General features: G+C 38.5%; 1 protein-coding gene across 4 annotated transcripts in view; it reads right to left on the bottom strand.

Annotated features, from left to right (window-relative positions):
• The window catches only part of LOC308396772 (dystrobrevin beta-like), a 48,613-nt gene extending 27,274 nt beyond the window's left edge, over positions 1–21,339 (bottom strand). Inside the window, exons 1-10 of one of the 4 annotated variants that reach the window (XM_080882323.1) lie at positions 21,047–21,339; positions 12,219–12,270; positions 8,541–8,609; positions 6,566–6,657; positions 6,331–6,411; positions 5,855–6,068; positions 5,648–5,733; positions 2,771–2,925; positions 2,535–2,634; positions 867–1,033 (exon numbers count right to left, since the gene is read on the bottom strand). In XM_080882323.1, coding sequence (XP_080738449.1) covers positions 867–1,033; positions 2,535–2,634; positions 2,771–2,925; positions 5,648–5,733; positions 5,855–6,068; positions 6,331–6,411; positions 6,566–6,656 — 894 coding nt within the window. In that variant the 5' untranslated portion in view covers position 6,657; positions 8,541–8,609; positions 12,219–12,270; positions 21,047–21,339. The remainder of the gene's footprint in view (positions 1–866; positions 1,034–2,534; positions 2,635–2,770; positions 2,926–5,647; positions 5,734–5,854; positions 6,069–6,330; positions 6,412–6,565; positions 6,658–8,540; positions 8,610–12,218; positions 12,271–21,046) is intronic. The other 3 variants (XM_080882322.1, XM_080882325.1, XM_080882324.1) reach the window with 3 other exon arrangements.
• Positions 21,340–22,473: the final 1,134 nt, after the last annotated feature.

The following is a 22,473-nucleotide window of genomic DNA, read 5'->3' as shown; positions in this document are numbered from 1 at the left end:
TCTCGATTGCGATATGTCAATTATGATACACGATGGATTCAAGCTCCAAAGAATACCAATGCTCTAATGGACGCCACAATTACATTTGTGCCCACTGTGAATTTTAATGTTTTAAAATGCTATTGTTATGTAGTTGTAGCCTCCAGTGTTATTATGTTGTTGTGGCAGGGGTGTGGTCTCTGGCTCTGCTGCAGTGGAGGGGTGGTACGGTAATCTCATAGGGTGGTGCCGGGAGGTTGGAGGGGACAGGTGAGAGGGATTGCAACTAATGAGCTCTCCCCCTTATTAGTGTCTGGAACCGGGAAGGAGTGGTGTGTGTAGTGTGGGAAGGCACTGGAAAGCTGGCTTCCCAGTTGAACACAAGGTGTCGAAGTAGTGGAAGACACTGTTTTTCAAAATAAAGGTGCTACGACTGACACTCAAACACTGTGTGGGTCCTGATCATTTCACAGTTGTTTTAAATATTTCTCAAGAGGGAAAAAAATATAAATATAATGAAATACAATAATTTTGTATTTGTAGTCATTTGCAACTATTTTACAAATGATCTGTTTTTTGTTTTTTTTTAACTGTTGCTCAATAAATGAAATTATTCACTGAAATTAAATATTTTTGCTCAATGTTTTTCAGCCAACTGTGGAAAACATTAAGTACTTATAGGCATTACTTATTATTACTTTTACAGTGCGCAAGGAAAGGAAACATCACATGAATTATAACTTGTTTTCATTCATTAGCTTATGTGCAGTAATGGAAAGAGGTAAAAAAAAAAAAGTGTCCCCGTTGTACTACAAATGAGTCCAGATGCGCCTCCGCACAGCGAGAGCCCCCTGCTGTGATGGATGAGTAACCGCTCCGTGACTCACCCAGGAAGAGTGCTCCTTCATCTGATGCTTGTTGCTGTGCGAGCCGCTGGTGTTGCCACGCCAGAAGCAGTTCTGGCAGAGCTGGTAACCGCGGCAACGGAGGCAGCGATAGCGGAAGCCCGTCATGCCGTTGCTCCGACAGTAAGAGCACGAGACGGGATGATAGACTGAGAGAGGGGAACAAAAAAAGCATGAGATTGAGAAAGAGAGAGCACACTGTACAGTGGTTTTTATTTTCATATAATCAGTTATTACCACAATAAAATCCATTTTACATCCAAGACCTGACTTTACAAAGAGTGCACAATATCTAAAGGCATGATAAAAACATAAGGGATGACAAAGGGTTCTTTGCACAGTGGAGTGGAGTGGAACACAGTGTTTTTCTGTTCCCATGCACTGATGTGAATCACCAGCCAAATCTGTGGCTAATTAACTTTCTGGATACAGAACATTGATTGGCACTAACAAAATTACCCTTTTTTTAAACAAAAATACTGTTTCCACTTGAGGCAAGTAGCAGCACTTTTTAGCACAATTCTATTTTTAATTTGTACAAACATCTGAGGAGAGATGAGGGTGAAACAGGGGACACATTTAGCATAATTCTATATTTTTGGCTATTTCCCCTCCAGTATTTAGCTATCTTAGTTTGTTCACACGGTCAGGCAAAAGGTGAAACGCGATGTAAACTCAAAAGGTTTGAATGAATTCTGATAAAACTGAGTCTAGAGTTGAGTGGAGTCGTGTTAGGAATCCATTAGATTTCGTCTTACAACCACCAAACAAAAAAACCCTTATAGCTTAGAAACTATGGTTCTTACAAATGTAGCGTTTATGGTCAACATATAGAAAGTAGCATATAAAGATTTGACCTCTTCTTCAAAGTCAATCGATTGATTTAAAGGTTAAAATGATAATAATGCTATACAGAGCTATTTAAACCTTTTTGACAACATATATTGTACTTTAAGAGGCTTGTAGTGCAGTAAAAGTACAGTACATATAGGGAATGACATATGGAGATTCTAAATATTAGGTTACTTTGGACCTCTAACCTCAAATAAGGTCAAATTCCATAAAATGTATTTTTTAAATTATGCTTAAAAGTTGCCTACCTTTATTTATATTGGCACCATGTGTGAGATGATATACTGGTTTAAGGGGGACTCAAAATACCCCATTATCATTTGCATCTAAATATTATGTCACATATGACCTCTGACCTCACTTTTGCGTTTCTGTAAAAGTCTTTCTTTCAAAATGACCTCAAAATATTGTGTAATCATGTTTTTAAAGGAAGTATTATAAAGAGAAAGAGAATAATGTGCCTAGTTAGTTAAAAATATGCAGCAGAATAATATTGTATAATAAGCTCAAGTTCTTCATTTCCAGTTACTTACAAATCAGTGCCTATTATCTATTACCTATTCCGACATATTATATATATAATAAAAATAAACGTGTCATTCCACCATTATCTGACTTTTACTGCACAACAAACCTCTTAAAGTATGTTTAAAAACAGAAAATAAAATAAATATATGTAAAATGTAATACTGTTCTGTTAAATGTAAATACTGCCTTGGTGAAGGGTTGCAAGTAAATTTCTGCTAATAAACCAGGTCTGCTCTTAGAAAGTTTGCATTATATCGACAGTGTCTGTACCATGCTCCACATTGGCCAGGCGGTGCATCAGAGGCAGCCAAATGAGACACTGAGGAGGGTCGGCCACGATGTCCAGGAACATGTTGAGCATCACTCTCTTCTACAAAATAAGAGCAAGACTGTTTATGAACACAGAACCAACACAGAGGCTGTTTCGTCCTTCAACCAGTTAAAATGAGTATGAGTGTGTGTGTGTGTGTGTGTGTGTGTGTGTGTGTGTGTGTGTGTGTGTTTACCTGTTGGGGGAAGCAGGAGCGTGCTAAGGTTTGTGTGTAGCCAAAGGAAGGCCCTTCATATACGGCAGTGGGCAGCTTGAGAGCCTCCCTCAGAAATTGATCAAACTTGGATAGTACCAATACACCGTTGGAGTCAGATACCTGAGAAAACACATCTACACACACACGCGTGTGCACACAAATACACACAAAATGAAGAAGGCAGCTTAAAATACTACATGTCCAAACCCCAGTGCCTCCCTTAACCTTGACTTTAACCAGTAAGTGTGGCAGATTAAACCAGTGAGTGTCATAAAAGCCAGACTCTCTCAGCTGAGTTTTTGTTTAACTTTGGAGCTTTTTAATTTAATCTTAAATCTAATTTAATTTTTAAAGCATTTTTGAGACTTCAAAACTTCTTGAGTACAGGTGCACATGATATTTTCAGGGTTTTTTTTTTCTTTTTTCTATTTTTTTGTATTGTATTGTATTGTATCTTTATTTGTTTCAGACATATAAAACAAAAAACAATATATACACACTACATATATTTTCATTTACAGATACGAATATATATGTAGATATACACACACACACGTATGTGTTCAGATAAACAAAAAATATATAATGAAATAAAACAAAATCGTCTGACATAATGTAACAATGTTTGGTCTGAAAAGGAGTAGGAAGAAGTATGAACATACTTATTAATTCCTACCCCTGCTCAACATCTTATTGATCCCACATAATTCACCTAATTCCCATCATCACATACTCCACACGATACACGAGGAGAACCTATATAAACTTGGCTACCGTGACTGATATAATTTGGATATAATTTGATATTTTTATACATACAATGGGTGATCATCTTTATCGGTATCATATTCTTCCAAAATCAGTTTTCGAAGCTTTTTCATGAACTTACTAATTCCTGAGCATTGCTGTAGATCTATAGTAAAACTATTCCACAGTTTTACCCCATAAATAGTGACACAAAAGGTTTTAACCTTTGACCGTGCTTTAAGAATCCTTAGATTCAATTTCCCCCTCAATTCATAGTCTCCTTCTCTGTCATAGAACATCCTCTGTATATTTCCTGGTAACGTATTGTATCTGGCCTTGTACATAATTTTTGCAGTTTTATATTTTATAAGATCCATAAACTTCAGTATTTTTAATTTCAAAAACATTCTATTGCCCACTCCATGTAATTCGAGTCTGTGACATGGACAATTTTCATAGTGTGAAGGTAAAATTGGTCATGGCTTCATTAAATTTACTAAAGTTCTTTAAAAAAAATCAAATCAGCTGAGTTTGATTAGGTTAGCAGGTACATTTTTGGAAATTTGACTGACCCTAACGCAAGTGAAGGTAAATAAGCATAAGCAAACAGCAGCACTGATATTTCTTGTCCACCAGGTGGCGCATATGCAACATATAAACAGAATAAAAGATTTCCTGTAAAAAACAAATATAACTACAGGTAAATTGTACCAAAGCTTGTACTAAAATGCTTTAGGCCACATCGAGGATATGCTTTTTACAACTTAATAAAGTTTTCTGAAAGTTTAGTGAACCATCCACTTAGCAAAAACAAGTGCAATCACCAGTCTGTGCACTCACAATACGAAGATGAACATCTGCATGAATTAACCACCTTACTTTGATGTGTTGTGACAGACCACAGGTAACACCTTTGTCAGTGATCCAGATCTCCAAGTTGGATAAAATTAACATTTTGGACAACCACTCTTATCATGCAATACTTGTTGGCACAAACTGATGCAGTTTTTTTTTTGTTTGTTTTTTTCATTTTAAGAAACCTTCTCCACCCCTGTTTTAGGATTTCATCATAATATAAAAAACTCCAATTTATAAACAAAAAAAAAAAGTATTGTGTTAAACTTTAACATGACTGTGTGCACCACAGCCTGAAGAAAACCTAGATAAAATTCAATCAGCAATCAGGTCGACCTCTCACAGTGAACATCATTTGCTACAATGACAGTTTGCAGCTGGAAATAAGATTAAAACGATCCAAATCATTCAGAAAGTAAATGGGTATCGACTCTATATACTCTGCTGTTCCTCTTTTTTTAATCTTTGAATTCAGGTGTTTTCAGTCCCACTGCTGTAAGTGTATTAAAAAAAAAAAAGAGCTCATTAAATTTGAGCATGGTACTATAATAGGATGCCACTGTTGTAACAAACCTGTTTTTAATCCCTCCTCAAAGTGGCATCCTTGCAAAGTGAAAATGTTTAAGATGCACAGCACCTCAGTTATAAAGTGTCAAACCACTTGTGGTTTATGGTGCATAAAAGTAACCAAGGCTCTCCCGACTCTGCAGAGCTCCAAACCTCCTCTGTCATTAACATCAGCACAGGAACTGTGCACCAGGAGCTTCATGGTATGGGTCACCATGGCCAAACACACAGTTCCACTGTACAAACTGGCAGATTAAACCACAATAAGTGATCAGGTTTATGCAGAGCAGATGTACCCTTTATCCATCAATATCACATCTGTGTTCTGATTCGTCTCATATTGCTCTGCCTCTCTTTCCCTCAGTCTCTATTTTACAGGGTTTTTGTATAGTTTGAATTTTTATTTGTTCGCTTGTTTTAATATGTCAGTGACTTCCCCCCACGGTTTTCTAGGTTTTCATGTCATGGGCTGTACAAAAGAAACTGAGTTGACTCATATGTAGCACATGGCAGGAAATAGCAAGCACACTGAGTGACGTTCACACTACTATAAATACTGTGGTTTAAGCAAACACACACATGTGCTCCTCAGTCACTAACAATAAACACACCAAACTATTACTGCAGATTGGAGTAATAATTATGATAATGATTCGTGTCTGTTGTGATGTATCGACTGGTACTCACAGCGGAGTTTATCCACCAGCTTCCCTCCACACAGAGTGGCCAGCATCGCCTTTACAGAGAAAACTGTCAGACGGCTGTCCGGCTCACTACGGCACAAACAAAAGCATGTGTGATGACATTTGTGAAACTATGACAAAGACACTCATTTAAAGGCAACAACAGGATGTGGATGGCCACATCTCACTGTTGCCACTTCCTAATCATTACCACTCGATGGCAGCCAGTAAGAACTCGACCAGCAGGACGGTGCTCTGCTGCGGGTTGATGGTGTGTGTGGTGGGCAGGCGTTTGCTGAGCTGGTTGAACAGAGAGGACACGAGGTTCTCCAGTCTGGTCACAGAGATGCCAGCGTTCAGCTCTACTGCGTTTAGACCCGCATCCCGCACCGCTTCGATCACATTGTAAATGTCAATGAGATGCACTGGAAGAAGAGGAAGGAAGTCAAAGTATTTAAATTCTTTTTAACTTTAAGAATCTTATCGTTTGATAGGTGTTGAAAGATGTGCAATGCTTCACTATTTACAATAAAAAGTAAGATTTTGATCAAATTTTTCTGCACTCATTTTATTATTATAATAATATGTCACAATGTAAAAATTTTCCCTTTTACATCAGCCTAAACTGACACATGAGTATTTTAATAACGCATCTTTCTGTTGTAAACGAGGCCAGTTCTGACTCACAGTTGCATCTCTTCTGTATAAATCTGAGCTTGCAGGCTGTTCGATATGTTGACAGATAAATGGCATCAAAGTTCTGCTCCCCTGTCAAAAGAAGAAACACAGCATCAGTAAATAGCTCTCCTCAGTCTCAGTGCAACTAGTGTGATCTATTTAAGAAGGTATATTTATTTTTAAGGAAGCGTTGACATGGTTGAAGAAACATTTAGGAGTTAAACGAAGGCTCAAACTCGCTCACCGAGCTCCAGGAAAATCCGCCTCTCCTCTGCTTGCGCCGTTGCTGGAGCTCTCCTCCCTCTGTCTCTCTGCCCCCCCTCCTCCATCACCATCCTGCACAATACACACAAAACATTACAATAAATGCTCAGTACACAACAAGGGTTATAAAGGGTTTAAGTTTTAAACAACAAAGAGCTACAAAATCGGGTAACTCACAAGAAAAACGAGATAATTAGCTAAAAGAAAATCTACATGAATAGCTAATGAGGCTTGTTTCTGCTACTGAAAAAAGAAAAACACATTTTGCCATCTGCAAGTAAAAATTTCAACTTGACAACTCCAAATTAATTGCCCAATTTTTAGTAAGTAAATTTGAGTAAAAACTGATTTAATATTCTGAAATTTTGACAGACTGCAAAGAAAATATTTCTTTTCAGTGGACTTCTGGCCAGGTGTTTCTGCTATTCATGCCCTGGAGCATTTCAAATAAATAATCTGACAATATATCTTAATATATGGTAAAGACCCAGAAGTTTGTGCAACTATTGAGCTTATTAATAGCCCGTCAATAATACACAGATATCTGTGTCAATGTAATGCACCTGTACATGTTTAACATACATGTTTAACATATACAGGTGATGCTGACATCACGGTGTCTTGCAAAAACATGAATGGGCGGATTTTTAAGAACCATTTCTAAAGATCAGAAATTGCGTCTTTACACTCTTTACACCAATTATCTCTTTTTTTTAAAAGATCATGTTGATACATTTAATGGACTTAAAAACTAAATTAATTTAAATTAACTGCTACAGTGTATCAGAGTGCTCTCAAAGCTCTTATTTCTGATTTCCATTGATGTTCTTTCTTCTGCGTTTTGAGTTTATGTGAATTGGTTTGAACTCCGCACATTTCTATATATGGTCTTCACAGAAAAACATTAAACAAAACAACATCATCAGGGTTCTTTTTTGTATTAGACCTGTTAGAAAACTAAGTCTACAGGAAACAACTGGTTTAATATAACGAAATACTGTAACTTTACTGTGTACACATGCAGACTCATGCAGACACTCCCAGCTGCAAACAAAAACTAGAGCCAGACAGTCAAGTTCAGGGCCACCAGAGGATGAGCTGAGAGCTCGGTAAATAAACTTAATAACGAGAGCAGCTGATGAAACCTGAGCTGTAGGCTGGCACTGAACAAGGACAATTAAACAAGGATTAAACAAGGATACAGAGGGAAGAGCGAGGAAGAGAGGGAAAGAAAGAAACAAAGAAATTAAACAAAAAGAACAAAAGACATGAGGACGTAAAAAGGAAATAAAATAAGGTGAAAGAAAGAAAGAAGTTGTCAGGTAACAAAGAAATCACCAGAGGTCAGGGTCACCATGGCAACAGTTACACTACACCACAAAAGTGAATCACACACAAATATTTGCATTCCCTGTTCAAATGTGACACACACACACACACACACACACACACACACACACACACACACACACACACACACACACACACACACACACACACACACACACACACACACACACATTCCAGAGAGGATTTGAAAGCTTCCCAGGAGACTTCATGCTTCATTCAGACAAAAGAAGGATCCCTCCTTCCAGTTAGTCTCTCACACACATTTACATGTTTATGCAGCAGTTAAAACTTGCTGTTTCAGTGCTACTTCTGTCTCACACAGACTCAGACAGGCTGATATAAGTTAGTCAAGTATATGTGTAACTTGCAGCCCTTGTAAGACACTGCCGTCTTTACAAGTCTGTTAAAGTGACAACATTCTGTCATATAGTGTTTGAGTGATACCAAACATTTCAGCTTAATGAGGTCAGAGCTTTCACAAGTAATCCCCATGAGCCAAAAGCTGCTCTAAACCCTCCTTTTCTCTGCTCTTAGCTGTGTATGAGGTGAGTGAGAGGGCATAACCTTTAATAGGGTTATCTCAGATTCACAGAAACCACACCCACCTGCTGATCAAACCTTCTGTTTACAAGGTGCAACCAATCAGAAGGAAGTTTTCCAAAAGGGAAGATGATCTTTAAAAAAAAAAAAGAAAAAAAAAAGAGGTGCTAGTGTAAGATAAATAAGAATTACTTTCAGACTGTGAGTCATGCAAAGCTACTCGAGCAGATTAAAAAAACAGAACAAAAATGAAAATAGGCAGAACCGTTCCTCGCTCCTATCTCTACTAATTCTGGACACCAAAACTGGGGCTGGCCCTCTTTGTGGCGTTGACAAATTTTTAAAGCATTTTAGTGCAATGTCTATGGGCTCACAAAATGACCATACCCTGGATAATCATCCTTAGTCACAAGGGGTCACCAAATCAGGTAGCTCTGCATGTTTGAGTTGGCAGATTTTTAATGCCAGATACATTTCCTGACCCAACCCCAAAGAGTCCCAGGATCAAACTATGGGTCTTACACTTGTTACACCATACTGTAAACCACTACACTCTGGAACAACTTCATTAATACGACCTAAAACTAGTGACAAAGCCCACAAGTCGTGAGGAAATTATTTACGAGGGCCTGAGAGTGAGGAACCTAAAGGCTTTTTTTACCCTGTAAACTTCTATACAAACAGACCTATTTTTCTCTGCAACCACAGGAGTCGCCCCCTGCTGGCCATTAAAAAGAATGCAGGTTTTAAGGGACCGCATTAGCTTCAGACTCTGTGGCTACATCCCTTTTTACAAATTTCATAAAGTCAATGGATGCATGCGACAGCAGAGTGTAGTTTGTGGAGATCACATGGTCCCAGAACAAACAGATGAAGCTATTAAACGTGTTCAGTAAAATCTGGAAAATCACAAATAAATGCATTAACAAGCTGACTCATGCCTTCACCTGATTTGGGGCCTGAGGAGCCATTCAAAGTAAGCAATTTTGTTTTGGCATCTGTTCCTACTTTGATAGAAAGAGGGTAGACCTTTATAATTTTGTTTACTACTGCATGACAAATGCACTAAATCTCCAGGCGGTCCAACTGTGTATTTTGTCCAACCAAGAGTGAAATTACAAAGTTATTTAGTGTCCAATCACATGTAAGAATGTGCGACCATTAAATTTTAAGCATCTCTGCTTGTAAAATGACTGTTAATTGACTCTCAAAGTAGCATATGTTTAATTAACCTCTTAATTTACCTCAGAAATATCTTTAGCTTCCAATATCCAAGGGCAAGGCGCCTGAATCGGTGGCTGTTGAGGGTAAATTAAAAGTTTAATGACTTCACTGAACAGATTTTTTTTTTCACTGGTCACAGGCATGAGCCAAAAACAGAACTGTGACTGTTTCCAAAAGTCTCACCAGCTCCTCAGTTACCACAGTGGACTCTCCTGGTGAGTAAACTGTTATTTCCAGCCTGGCCTTGGTGATAACTACACCCTGTCTGTCTGTCTGTCTGTCTGCATGTATAAAGCTGACACAGAGGAACATTTGGTCTGTGAGCTGTGCTTCCTAATTTAACTCTAAAACCTTTAAATCATCATAGATATAATTATGCTTCCCACAATTAACCAAAACTATGCAAAAAAAGGATAAAAATAGCTTAGCTGTTGTTTTCCTAATCACTAGTTCAGAGTACAAAGTTAAGTCACAGGGAATCCACTCAGATTTATTTAAAACGAAACTCTGATATCAAACAAACTTTCACCCAGGTCACTGAACTCGTGTACTCGCAGCTGCCTAAATAAGCCCGACATCATAAAATAAAGGCTGAATTAAATACAGTAGGCTGGTGGGTGAAACAGTTCCAGCACTATTTGTGTCAGGACCCCTTTAGTCAAAACAGGACTGCTATTTCCACCTGCAGTGATTTATATTTCATGGCATGGCTCTGTTTTCGGACCTTCCCACCCTTCTATGTGCATGCATGTGGAGAGTAGCAGCATCAGTAACAGAAACTATGACGTTGCTTCAGGCAGAAATAGCATGAAATGGAGGTCACAGGTCACCTCTGGTTTAAAGGGGAACTATTATGCTTTCCTTCATTTTCTGTCAGCCAATATTATTATTACAAGAGCATTATTCTAAACAGTGACTAATGCAAAGGTACTGAAGTGCTAATTTATGGGCTAACACTATCAGATTCAGCTGTGAGAGGTGTGGTGGAAGATAGAGGATCCAAATGCAGTGGTAGGCAGAGGTTGAACATAAAGTTAAGACTCTATTGCTTAAAATGAACAACTGTCAGTCCAGAAACAAAAAGAGGCACTAGGAAGCACTGGGAAAAACAGTAGGAACAGCACAGCTAAGTGGGACAACTCAAAAAAGGGCCAGTGGAAATGATCACAACAAATACACAAGGTGATGAGGGAAGAGGAAACAAGAGGGGAACACGGCTAAAGCTAATCACAGAAAAATCAGACAAAGGAAGTAAACAAAATGGCAAAATAAAACAGGAAATAAACAAGTGGAACATCACAGAGACTTGACACAAAAGGGCTGAACACGAGGGAAAATGTAATATACAAAACTAGGTACCAAAAACAAAGAAGCTAAAGTCATGGTGGATTACTGCTGAAGTGGTCTGTTTGCAAAATAAAAGTGTCTTTACAGTAAATACCTGTATTACTGATTTGTAAAGCTAAGTGTTGACTAACAGAGTAGGGGCTCTCATTACCTTACTTTGTATACTTGAACTCCTAAAGTACAGGGGGCGAGAACTTAAAAGAGAAGAGACCTGGAGAGTATTTACAGCGGCTCCTTTTCTGTGTGGGTGGAGATGCACATTGGTGTTGCACCCTGGTGTTTTATTAGCGCTAACATTTGCTGAGCTTTATGGAAACAAACACATTACTCTGAGCACACACTCTGTATCCTAGTGGTGATGTATGTTGCTAGGACTCTCCGATGACCCAAAGAAGAAATACTCACTACTGTCAGGCTTCATAGACATGGCACAGACAGTCCCAAAAGGGAGCCTTGCTCAGTGCAGGGATCAAACTGCTGACAGCCTCTACCTCCTCAGCCCTGACTCACCGCCAGTTATCTTTATTGGTAGTTGGAGATCAAAGTATAGGAGTAAACAACATAGAATAGTCCCAGAAGTCAAGTAATATTCCTACAGAACCCCATCGAACCTTACAACATTTTAAATTTACCTCATAATTCTCACCACACCATCAGTTTTGGTTTCCTTGAGACCTCTCTCTTATTATCCTTGATTTTATCATCAACAAAACTGATGTTTTCCCGCTAACAGAGACCTGGTTAAATTCTGATGACAATTCCACTGAGGACCAAAGTTGATTGGTTCTTTTGACATGACATCACTATTGCCATTTAAATCCCTCTTAAACACATATTTTTATTATTTCCATATCCTTACATAATTTTTATTAATCTTTTTCTTTTAATTATGTTATATTTGCTTTTTATTCACTTGTTTTACATTTTTTATGTTATTTTAATTAATTTTATTCCTATTTCCTTTTTTATCGCCTCTTAAGTGTTTATTTTCCTGTTTGTTTCCTGCTTTCTTCTAAAGCACTTATTTTTGAAAGGTGGAATAAAGATGAACTTCATTACTATTATCACCATTATATGAGTGAGTGTGTGTGTGTGTGTGTGTGTGTGTGTGTGTGTGTGTGTGTGTGTGTGTGTGTGTGTGTGTGTGTGTGTGTGTGTGTGTGTGGTCATACCTCTCTGTGTCAGGGGGGTCACACAGGACAGAGGAGTCTCAATAAAGGTCGTCTAGCAGAGAGACAGAGACAAGAGAAAGGCAGTTTGAGTGTTTCCAGCCTTTCAAAGACTCTTTGAGGACTCACCACACCTCGAGATCCCTACACATTAGTTGGAGACCCGCACATATGTTTATACTCATCTACAATCACTCTTTGGTCAATTTAGTTTATGATTTGAGTTCTGACAGTGCTACTCATCAGCCTCCCACTAGACACACATATGGATTTCAAAATCCTATGCCGCCTTGTTCTCAAGTTATCGCATTCACAAACATCCACACCGCCTACCCGGGTGGCTGATGACAATACCCCATCAGCCCTTTTACAGCTGTGGGGTAATAAAACTTTTCTTAGCTTTTCATTGTTTTTTTTTAGTCCAAATGAACGGCACCTTCCGCAGCTTATATACCAGTGGACAATCTCCATGCTCTTATGTTGGAAGTTTATTGCCCACTTACGAGCCAACTGTAGCCCCTCATGTCTTGTGTTTCATAACTGCTGTGCGGTCACTTTTCTACCATTCAGCTGATTGAGCCCTGGCTCAAAACTCCCCTCTGGGTAGGAAAGTGCAATTTGTCCACATATAACTTTAGCAGCGTGTTTAAAGCAGCGGTTTAAATTACTTTGTAGAAGTCCACACATTTCTCTGTTATTTGATTAAGAAAAATAGATTTCATGACTTTGGCCAACTCTCTAACCAGAACCTGCAGCAGGTGGAAAACTGGTTAATGACTATAGAGCTAAACGACGACTACAGAGTCCATCCCTGGCATGAGAAACTCAATAGTGTTTGAGCTGATTACAGTGCTCTGGTATTTAATTGTCACAATTCCAGAGTAGATACTTATTAAGATAACTGAATGGTACAGTGTCCTCCACAACAATGTTTCCACCACAAGTACAGCCCAAATCTGAGCGAAACACTGATTAGAGCAGGGGTAGGCAGATTCTTCTTTTCACAGAGGGCCAGACTGAGAAAACGTTGGCAAAGGGCGGAAAAGAAACTTGTTGAAATACATGGATTTTGGTACACATGACAGACTGTTTTAAAGTAAGTCTTAGTAAATAGTTAATTCATTATTATTCATCTCTCCTCCACAATGTCCTGTTTCCTACCTGTCAAGCCCAGAGATCACCACCCCTACCTGAGCCTGGTTCTGCTAGAGGTTTCTTCCTGTTAAAAGGGAGTTTTTCCTTCCCACTTTCACCAAATGCTTTTTCATAGGAGGACGTCTGATTGTTGGGGTTTTCTCTCTAATATTATTATAGGGTCTTTACAATACAAAGCAAGTTGAGGCAACTGTTGTTGTGATTTGGTGCTATATAAATAAAATTATATTCTGGGTCTTTGTTCTAAAAACCCAAGAACTTTGCATTAGAAAAGGTTAATTTTTGTGTGTCAGTCTGGTGCACAGTCAGCCCTTAATAAAATGACTGAATAAAACATAAGCATTTACAGACTGAAGTGATTAACAAATAAACGGTCATATTTATGGATACGAATTACTTACACAGTACAGTTAACTCAAACTTTTAATATTGTCACAGAACAGACCTGCACCACTGCATGAGGGAAAGCTCGGCCAAAGTTTTAGCCACTGTGAAGTGTATGTTTTCATCTTCATTGATCTATTTACTACTGGACAAGTTCTATGCTCTTATTTTGAAAGTTTAGAAACTTAATGAAGAGACAGCTGATGCTTTCTCTGTTATTTATAATCACAAAGTATATATCAGTAAGTATTATTATTCTATTTAATAACTTGTTGGTGTGTGGCTCTTTTGGTGCACACATGCACACGACATTCGCTGCAGGATTTGGGGAAATTTTAGGGAACTGATTAGTTTTCCTTTGTCCCTTTCCTTGTACCCATGTATAGATTAAACCATACTTTTTCATTTCTCACGTTGCTGATCTGCATGCTGAATTTATAAAACTAAGACTCGACACTAAATTAATACCATACTCTCTTCCATATTCTCTAAGAGCTGGAAACAAAGCATCATTATTTTTGACTGACGCGCTCCATTCCTTTGTTAAAAGCAACAGTACATGCTGAGTGCTTCTGCACCAGATAATCTAGTGTTTTATAGACAAATATAAGAAAAGACAGCAAAAACCGAACAGCTGCCAAGTGCCAACAAAACATAACTATAATGACAGGCTCTCAACAGCAGCAGAGTCAGCAATCCACCCACAACAAAGAATATTATTTCTCTGGTCCTTCATGCCCCACCACTGGCTCCCACAAATAAACACTGCCCCACAAATATTGTCCAATAAAACTCTAAAAGAAATATGTGAGAATGCAGGGAAAACAGTTTAAGGCAAGTTTTACACAGGATTTTAAATCTTTCTCCACAAATGTAGATGGTCTGAACTGCAGTCGTAGCACTAATCAGCTATTAGTTGTGTATGTGAACTCTGAATGCTTATTTTGGTTGTTTTAAGCACTTTCTTAACGAACTCTATACAACATTCACTGTATGAGCTTCATAACCAATGGGTAACTTCATCCATCTTTTGTACCGCCTACGAGGCTGCCTGTGTCTTTATAATGTTAGCAGAGTAAATAACCAAAACAAATATAACATCAGAATTAACATTTTAAAAAGTGATACATGCCAAGAACTTTGCACTCGATGCATCTTTAGTGTGCCACGTATGTTGTCATAGTGTGAAAACTGGGCGTTGCACCAGTGCTGACCACCCAGCCAGTGCACCTGTTCATTAACAGCTACCCCCCCACACACACATACACACACACACCACCTAAGTACCTCATCAAAACAGCAGTTACACTTTTACAGGCTTAACACGTGAGCATGACAAATGGTCCTTGAATAAAAAACAAACACACATGATATTCCCTCACACAAACACCACTTTCTCTTTCACAAACACACACACCTACCAGTTTAAATACCAAAAATCCCTCTCTTCCAGCACCCACGCGCAATTCACCGCTGCGATCTGTGCGTGAATCCAAAAGCTAAAACTTTGACACGACAACACCGATACAGAAACGGGCGTTAGGCAGACACGGTGTTGTTTACCACCCTTCTAACACTGCACGCACACTATACATGCCACATGACCACATTACCACTTGCAGCTGCTCACTATTCTCACCGACTGCCTTGACAGGACATAACTAGTGTGCGTGTCACACATGATGAGCTTACAGTAGTGCATGCTGCAACTTTAGACACTGACGTTTCTGAAATACCTCCGAGCTCCATTTATCCTCTAAATGACACGTCACTGTAAAACAGGTGAGGCTTTTTGGCCAGACAAAAAAATAAAATAAAAGCTCTGCAGTATTTTTCTAAATTAATTATTTAAAAGTTCAAGTTTCACACAACTGAGACACTTGAATTTTTCTGTGGCTGAGTGCATTAATGGCTGGTTTGGCTCAGTCTCAAGGGTCCTGAAGCTTAATGGCGAAAGCTTAATGGAGGCCAAATAAATTGTCACTTGGTAGCTGTATTTGTACTAGATTTAGTATTACCCTGGATCTACTATGCTCAGTCCCATCTCCGTATTTTTATTCTGTGACTCAGCTAAAGAAGCTTTACAAGAGTCACAGTTCAAAATAAACCTCATTGGCTCCACTTTAACATCTCTTCCCCCAACTTTTAGCTCAATATTTCACAAACTGCGGGCCGTGAAGGGCCAGTATCTGCAAAGTATGGAGTGAAAGTAAGTTGACTAAAATACTGAAAATACTGTGGCATTATATACGTGACAGAAAATAATGTATAATGCTTAAGAGGTGGACTTTAAATTTTCCACAGTGGGGTAGTTACAACTTCTTGCAATTCTCTTCTAATATGTGACACTACAGGGGGAAAAATGACATCAACAAACCCATCAGTAAACAGAAGTTGATCATTTCTAATTTGACAAGTTCCAAATATTTTACTTTATTCCTCAAAATAATAACAAAAAAAGATTGCATTTGTCATTTAAATACCTTGACAACTCTAAGAAAATTTAAAAAAAAAAAACCAAACAAAAACAAACTACAAATCAAAACATAGACTCCACTAATGCCCTTTCTTAGGGCCTTTTATTCTTTAAGGGACACTTTTGATTGCACTGAACTGAAATCAAAACTCTCCCCGCGTCTCCAGCCTCTCCCCCGTGACCTTCAATCTCTAAGCTGCAAAAAGAGACAGTCAGACTGACCCTGCGCAACCCCGGGGCCGTCGCCAGGCAGGTAAAAACAGAAGCAGCACATCTCTCATTTCACATTTAAGATATACAGCTAGCATGCCACGGCTGTCTGGAGGACTGACAGAGGAGGTGCATGTTCTGATCTGCAGATATGAAGCGATTTACTGTAAAGAAAGTTTGTTTTTTAAGTTTGTTGTAGGGGTTATTGAGCTGTTTAATAGCTGCATATCAGACAGTATTTAATGCACTTCTTTGCAACAGGTGACAGTAAAGTAAGTCTGACAAAACAAGTACAGTCAGGTTTATAAGTATTAGTAATTTTGCCTCTGTATACCGCTGTGGTTAAAAACATTATGAATTACAGCCATTTTTAAACACAGTGCCTCATTTATGGATGATCTAATTTTATTTAGAAGTGTGCAGCAACTCTGCTGTGGCCAAATTAACCCTCATACAAAATATTTTATCAGAGTACCCAAACATATTTTTCACAGAAATACGGTTTTAATGGCTGAGTTTGTGTTTATCATACCTGTACTGTTTCCTTTATCCATGAAAGCATTTTAAATTGTTCTAAATTTGATTTATTTAGACAATCTTGGTCTGTTGCTTCTTTCTTGTTTCAGTGATACTAGAAAAAACATTTTACAAACATTTAAAAAAAAACATGTTTGACTGGATTATCTGATAATAAAGTCATCAAAGTCAGACTGCTTTTGGATTCAGACTAATAAAAAATCTTGGTAATTTGTAATATTTAAAAAGTTCTGTGGAGAATCACTGAAGTAGTAAATCTTGCTACTCTAGTGCAGGCCACAGTTGACTTCAAAACACTGCAATGTGGTAATAGCAAATTGAAAACTACTATAGAACAAGCCTTTAACTTTAGCAAGTATACATATATTGCCACTCAGATTTTCATGATCTTCCTACATAAAATATAGACCGACAAATTCACATGAAACTGTTTTTTGTTTTTGACTACATGACAAAGATTTGAAGATAAGAAGAAAAACACTGAGAAATCGAGATCCACCAAGAAGCCGGAAGGAAGCAAACGGTGAGAAACAAATGTTGCAAGCAACAGGATGACGAGGCCGGAGAAAAACAAAGTGACAGAGATGGGAAGTGAAAGTTGTGTCTCAAGACAGCACAGAGACACCAGAGTAACACTAAAAATGTTCAGTTGGTGGGACAAACAGGCAGCTCCAACCGTGCAAACTGTAGTGTCAATCATCGCGGACTAACTATTACAGGAATTTAAAACAAGCTCTTATACAAATTTACTCCTAAACTTGTAATTCTGCACTGAAAACAAGCCTGTCATTACACTGCATTTTACTGCACTGCTGCAAGCCATCAAACTCAGAAGCATCAAGCATGCCTGAGAGTAAACAGTCAGAAATCCCTATGAGCAGCTGCTCCAACATGCAAAATGCAGAATGCTTCCATTTCACTGTAATTTAATTCCTGAGAAATTATACAAAGCAGAGGTGGGTAATCATAGGTTTCAACCTCACCTCTATTATCTTCCCACCCACAGAGGAGACAGTAACACTGCTGCAGATCAGAAGACAATGAAAGCTTTCCATGAGGAGACTGAGATGAAACGCAACGAAGTGAGAGATGGTGCAAAGACACAGAATCTCTGCAGGTAAATCAGGTAAAACAGTCGCTACTTTTTAAATGCCTGGTTATCGTATGCAAGGTTTTGACTGGATGCCTGGAAAAAAGGAATGGCTAATTTTTGCTTCCCCTTTCATTATGTTCCACTAAAGGTGTAAACAAATCGCCCACTGCTCAATTAAAGTGCATAATATGTATCTACCAAGGAAAATGTGCCTTCGGGGGATAGTGTGAGACACAAATAATCAGTTACTGCAATCGCTCTATTTTCACTGCCTTCCATCTCCTTTCAACTTCCTCCACGGGGAGGAAAAGTCTGAAGAAGTCTACTTTTCCTACAGTTTCCTGTGTTTAGTCACAGCTACTCTGATTGCTATGAACCTGACTGTTTAGATATTGTTAAAAAAATAAAGACTGTTTATTTTCTACCTGAAGTTTGAATGCCAATTCAGTTTGGTTTGAGAAGGACAGAGAAACACTGACACTCTGAAATAATCTCATTATCAGCCAAGTAAATAATACCTGAGAAAGTTAAGTATCATAATATGCATCAATTTTGACACTGATTTAACTTTTTCAATCATGATTCAGGTAAAAAGGACACACATTATTTGGTTGTAGTGTCTCAGGTAGGGCTGCCACAAACGATTATTTTGATAGTCGACTAGTCACCGATTATTTTTGCGATTAGTCGCCTAATCAGATCATCATCCACTGGACGTAAAACTACAGCTTATATAACTATCATTAGCTTACAGCTTTAAGCTTTTAAGGTGCTAACTAAAAATAAAGACAAGATGATAGTTTATTCAATTTTAATGAAATTTGCAGATTGTTTCGGTAAAGTTTAATAAACTCCTTGCTATCTAAAATATAACAGGACACCGGGGTATATTCTCCAGCATCTCTCACTTCTGATAATCAGCTGTCTGCTTGACGTTTATTCAGCTGTGTAAAAACTATAACTTTAATCTCAGCCAAACCGATTTACTCAGGAACAAATAAAATACTAAAAAAAAAAAAAAAAAAAAAAGGCCAAACAACAACATTTTTAATTTATCTAAGTGACTCATATATATTTAACCTGAGTCGCGAAAGACGGCGGTGGGTTTGAAAACAATTTGCCGGGAGTCCGGTGTTCTCACGGCGCTAGTGACCTAGCCCCCGGCTAGCTATCGAGCTAGTGGGTAACAGACGTCTCCGAAAACTGAGCCGATATTTGAGGTTTACACAGCTACATTCTCGCCTGAAAATATGTTAAACGTTTATTTTGTGACCCAGAAAGAATAATAAGAGTAATATTAAAACTAACTAGCTACCGCCATTGTTGGAAACTAAGCTGGGCCGCGCTATGAATTCTGGGACACAGCTACTTCTTCTTCTTCGGAGTTTAACGGCAGCTGGAATCCTTGTACATGCAGTGCTGCCATCTTCTGTTTCAGTCCGTTATTACACTCTTAAATCCTGCTATTATTCCTGCGTCTTTTGCGATCTTACAAAGCTTCAAACGACACGTCGACTATTAAATCAGTCGTCGACGATTTTGATAGTCGACGTAATCGTGACTAGTCGACAAATCGTGGCAGCCCTAGTCTCAGGTGTGCAGATTTGACGCCCTTCTTGTTAAACGTAACAGTAACGCGAACATTTTTGAGGATTTTAACTGCTGAAGATGCCACGCTGGGATCTAAATAACAGTAAAGTGAATTTTTTATTTTTTTGAATGGACTGAAGAAAAATGCATTAGATTAACTGAGAATGAAAATTAGGATTCTGGCCTTTTAGGGGCTGACTACACTTATAAGCAGGATTGGACATATGCTTGTATATATACCATTTATAGGGGATTTAAACATAAACCTTTCACAGTATATTTTTGTTTCACCATCCCAATGAAGCCAGACTGCAATTTGGTATTTCAGGGTCAATTCGGAGGGTTACTTCACACTTCTAAATGTAGAATTTGAGACTTTATCAATTAAATTTGTGATATTTTCCTCACTGCAGCAAAGAGAAGTGCAGGAATGTAATCGACTTTGAGTTTAACTTTAATATGTGCTACTGCAGAAGGAGACCCAGCTGAGCACACTTGAGAGCTGGATATGGATGGCTTGGGTGCTGTCATGCTCTGCTAGACTCCCCCTAAATGCTTTGGTTATCTCCAGTAGCATCTTTTGGCAGGCTGTGGTGTCATAAATCATTTCGTTTGACCCGCACATGTCACATGAAATGGCTTATCAGTGGTTTCGAGTTATTAAAACATTTCCTCTCACCTAACCGGTCACATGATTGATTATGAAAAACCAAAGCATTATCAGCCAACTACATCTGTTTGCATTCAGCGTATTGACCATAACTGCACATAGGCACACATATGTAATATATATATGTGTGTGTGTGTGTGTGTGTGTATGCTTTAATTACACCCCAGGTGTGGGCCGAATTTTATAATGACTCTTTATAATGTCAAAAAAAGTATTAAATTATGCTTTAGAAAGTTTATGTGTTTGGCAATCATCCAAGAAACGTAAAATTGACAGTTTTTTGAATGGAGTAACGTTCCTCCCATATGAGAGGACTAAAGTTTTGATTTAAAAAGTGGGCAGGACTTAGGTCTAACACTCCGGACAGGGACGGACACCGCTTTGGACTCTCGTTTGAGTCTAACCTTTCTTTAAACAGGTTTATTAAAGACTTTCTGGACTCGTATTTACGTTTAAATAGGGTCGAGTGAAAGCTCATTTTTAGTTCTGCCTACTTCTGGGAAGCTGAGTGACATCTGAGCGGCCATGTTGCAGGAAAGTTTTAACTCCCTGTTCACCTTGTTCCACCGAATGAATGTGTTCCTCAGACCTCTCACTGACTAACTCTGGTACATTTCACACCGAAAGTCGTTGTTAATGCGGATAAATCGTGAAACTACTGCTCCAGCATCATGTTATAAGCCTTTAACATCCTCTGAGAGACGAGCTGCACTCACCGGGATTATTTTCGGCAGGTATTCGCGTCCAAACACCAACATCAACACTGAAACGTGTGGCTCCGACTTTAGATGTATCTCGGTTTCTTTCTTTCTTTTTTCGCGGTACTTTCTGGCGTCCTCCTCGGTTTAAATAACAGCGTCCCTCGGTCCCGTTACTTATTTCCGTGACGAGCCATGTTTCATACCCGCTGCTGCTGCCTCTGCTGCTGCACCGGTTGCTGCTGCTGCTGTGATGAAGAAGTGAACTATTTTTGAAAGAAAGTCACTCCTCTCAGTCAGTCCTGCCCCCTCCCCTCGGCTCAGAGCTGCCACTGACACAAAACGAGCACACTTCACAGTCAGTAGTACAGTTCGTCCGACTTTACTCGCTCAATAAAAGGACATGTACTTCAAGAATAAAAGGAATGCCGACTGAGCTGCATAGGGGGCCCAGGGCAAAGTTAGCGTTTGGGTTCACATCCCCCCCCAAAAGAACCTTATCATGTCCCATCTCTAACTAAAAATACTAACTGTCTTAGTGCTACAGTGCTGTGAAAGTATTTGCCACTTTCCTAATTTCCTACATTTTTGCATATTTTTCAGGCTTAAACGTGTCAGATCATCAAACAATTTTTATATTAGAAAAAAATAATTCAAATAATTACAAAACGTAATTTTTAAATTATAATTCAATTTTTTTTTTTTTATCTATCAGTACTCCTTCTTAGTATGTCATTTATAAATAGAGATATGTTCCACCATGCAAAGAAAAAAATATGATCATAGTCATAATAATATATTTGCATTTATAAATGCCATATTAAGGATGACTATGTATGACCGATGAATTAAATTAATACCTTAACAATATTTAATAGTGTGTCATTATTATATAGTGCTACCAGTGTTTGACATCTATCAGTCTGGAAAGGGTTACTCCAGCAAATTACAGTGAAAGCCATTATCCGCAAATGAGAAAACTTGGAACAGGTGTACATCTTCCCAGGAGTTCAAGAATGTGTCGACGACTCATACAGAAGGTCAAAATACAACCCAGAACATCTAAAGAACTGCAGGCCTCTCTTGCCTCAGTTAAGGTCAGAGTTCAAGATTCAACAATAAGAAAAATACTGGGCAAAAATCGCATCCATGGGAGCATTCCAAGATGAAAACCGCTGCTGACCAAAGAGAACACAAAGGCTCGTCTCACATTTGCTAACAAAACAAAACAAAACAAAACATTTTGTGGACTGTAACAACAGTTGAACTTTTTGGAAGGTTTGAGTCCTGTTACATCTGGTACTTTATGAAACAGCATTTCTTGAAAAGAACATCATGCCAACAGTTCTCTTGCTTAAAAAAAAAGAAGAATTTAGAGGAGTTTCCTTAATAACTTTGTGCACAGTTTCCATTTTTCCTCAGTACATCCATGTGCATGAACCAGA

The sequence above is a fragment of the Rhamphochromis sp. 'chilingali' genome (assembly GCF_963969265.1).
Source record: "Rhamphochromis sp. 'chilingali' genome assembly, chromosome: 5".
Lineage (NCBI taxonomy): Eukaryota > Metazoa > Chordata > Actinopteri > Cichliformes > Cichlidae > Rhamphochromis > Rhamphochromis sp. 'chilingali'.
The sequence above is the reverse complement of the archived record's forward strand: the minus strand, read 5'-3'. Positions and strand labels throughout refer to the sequence as shown.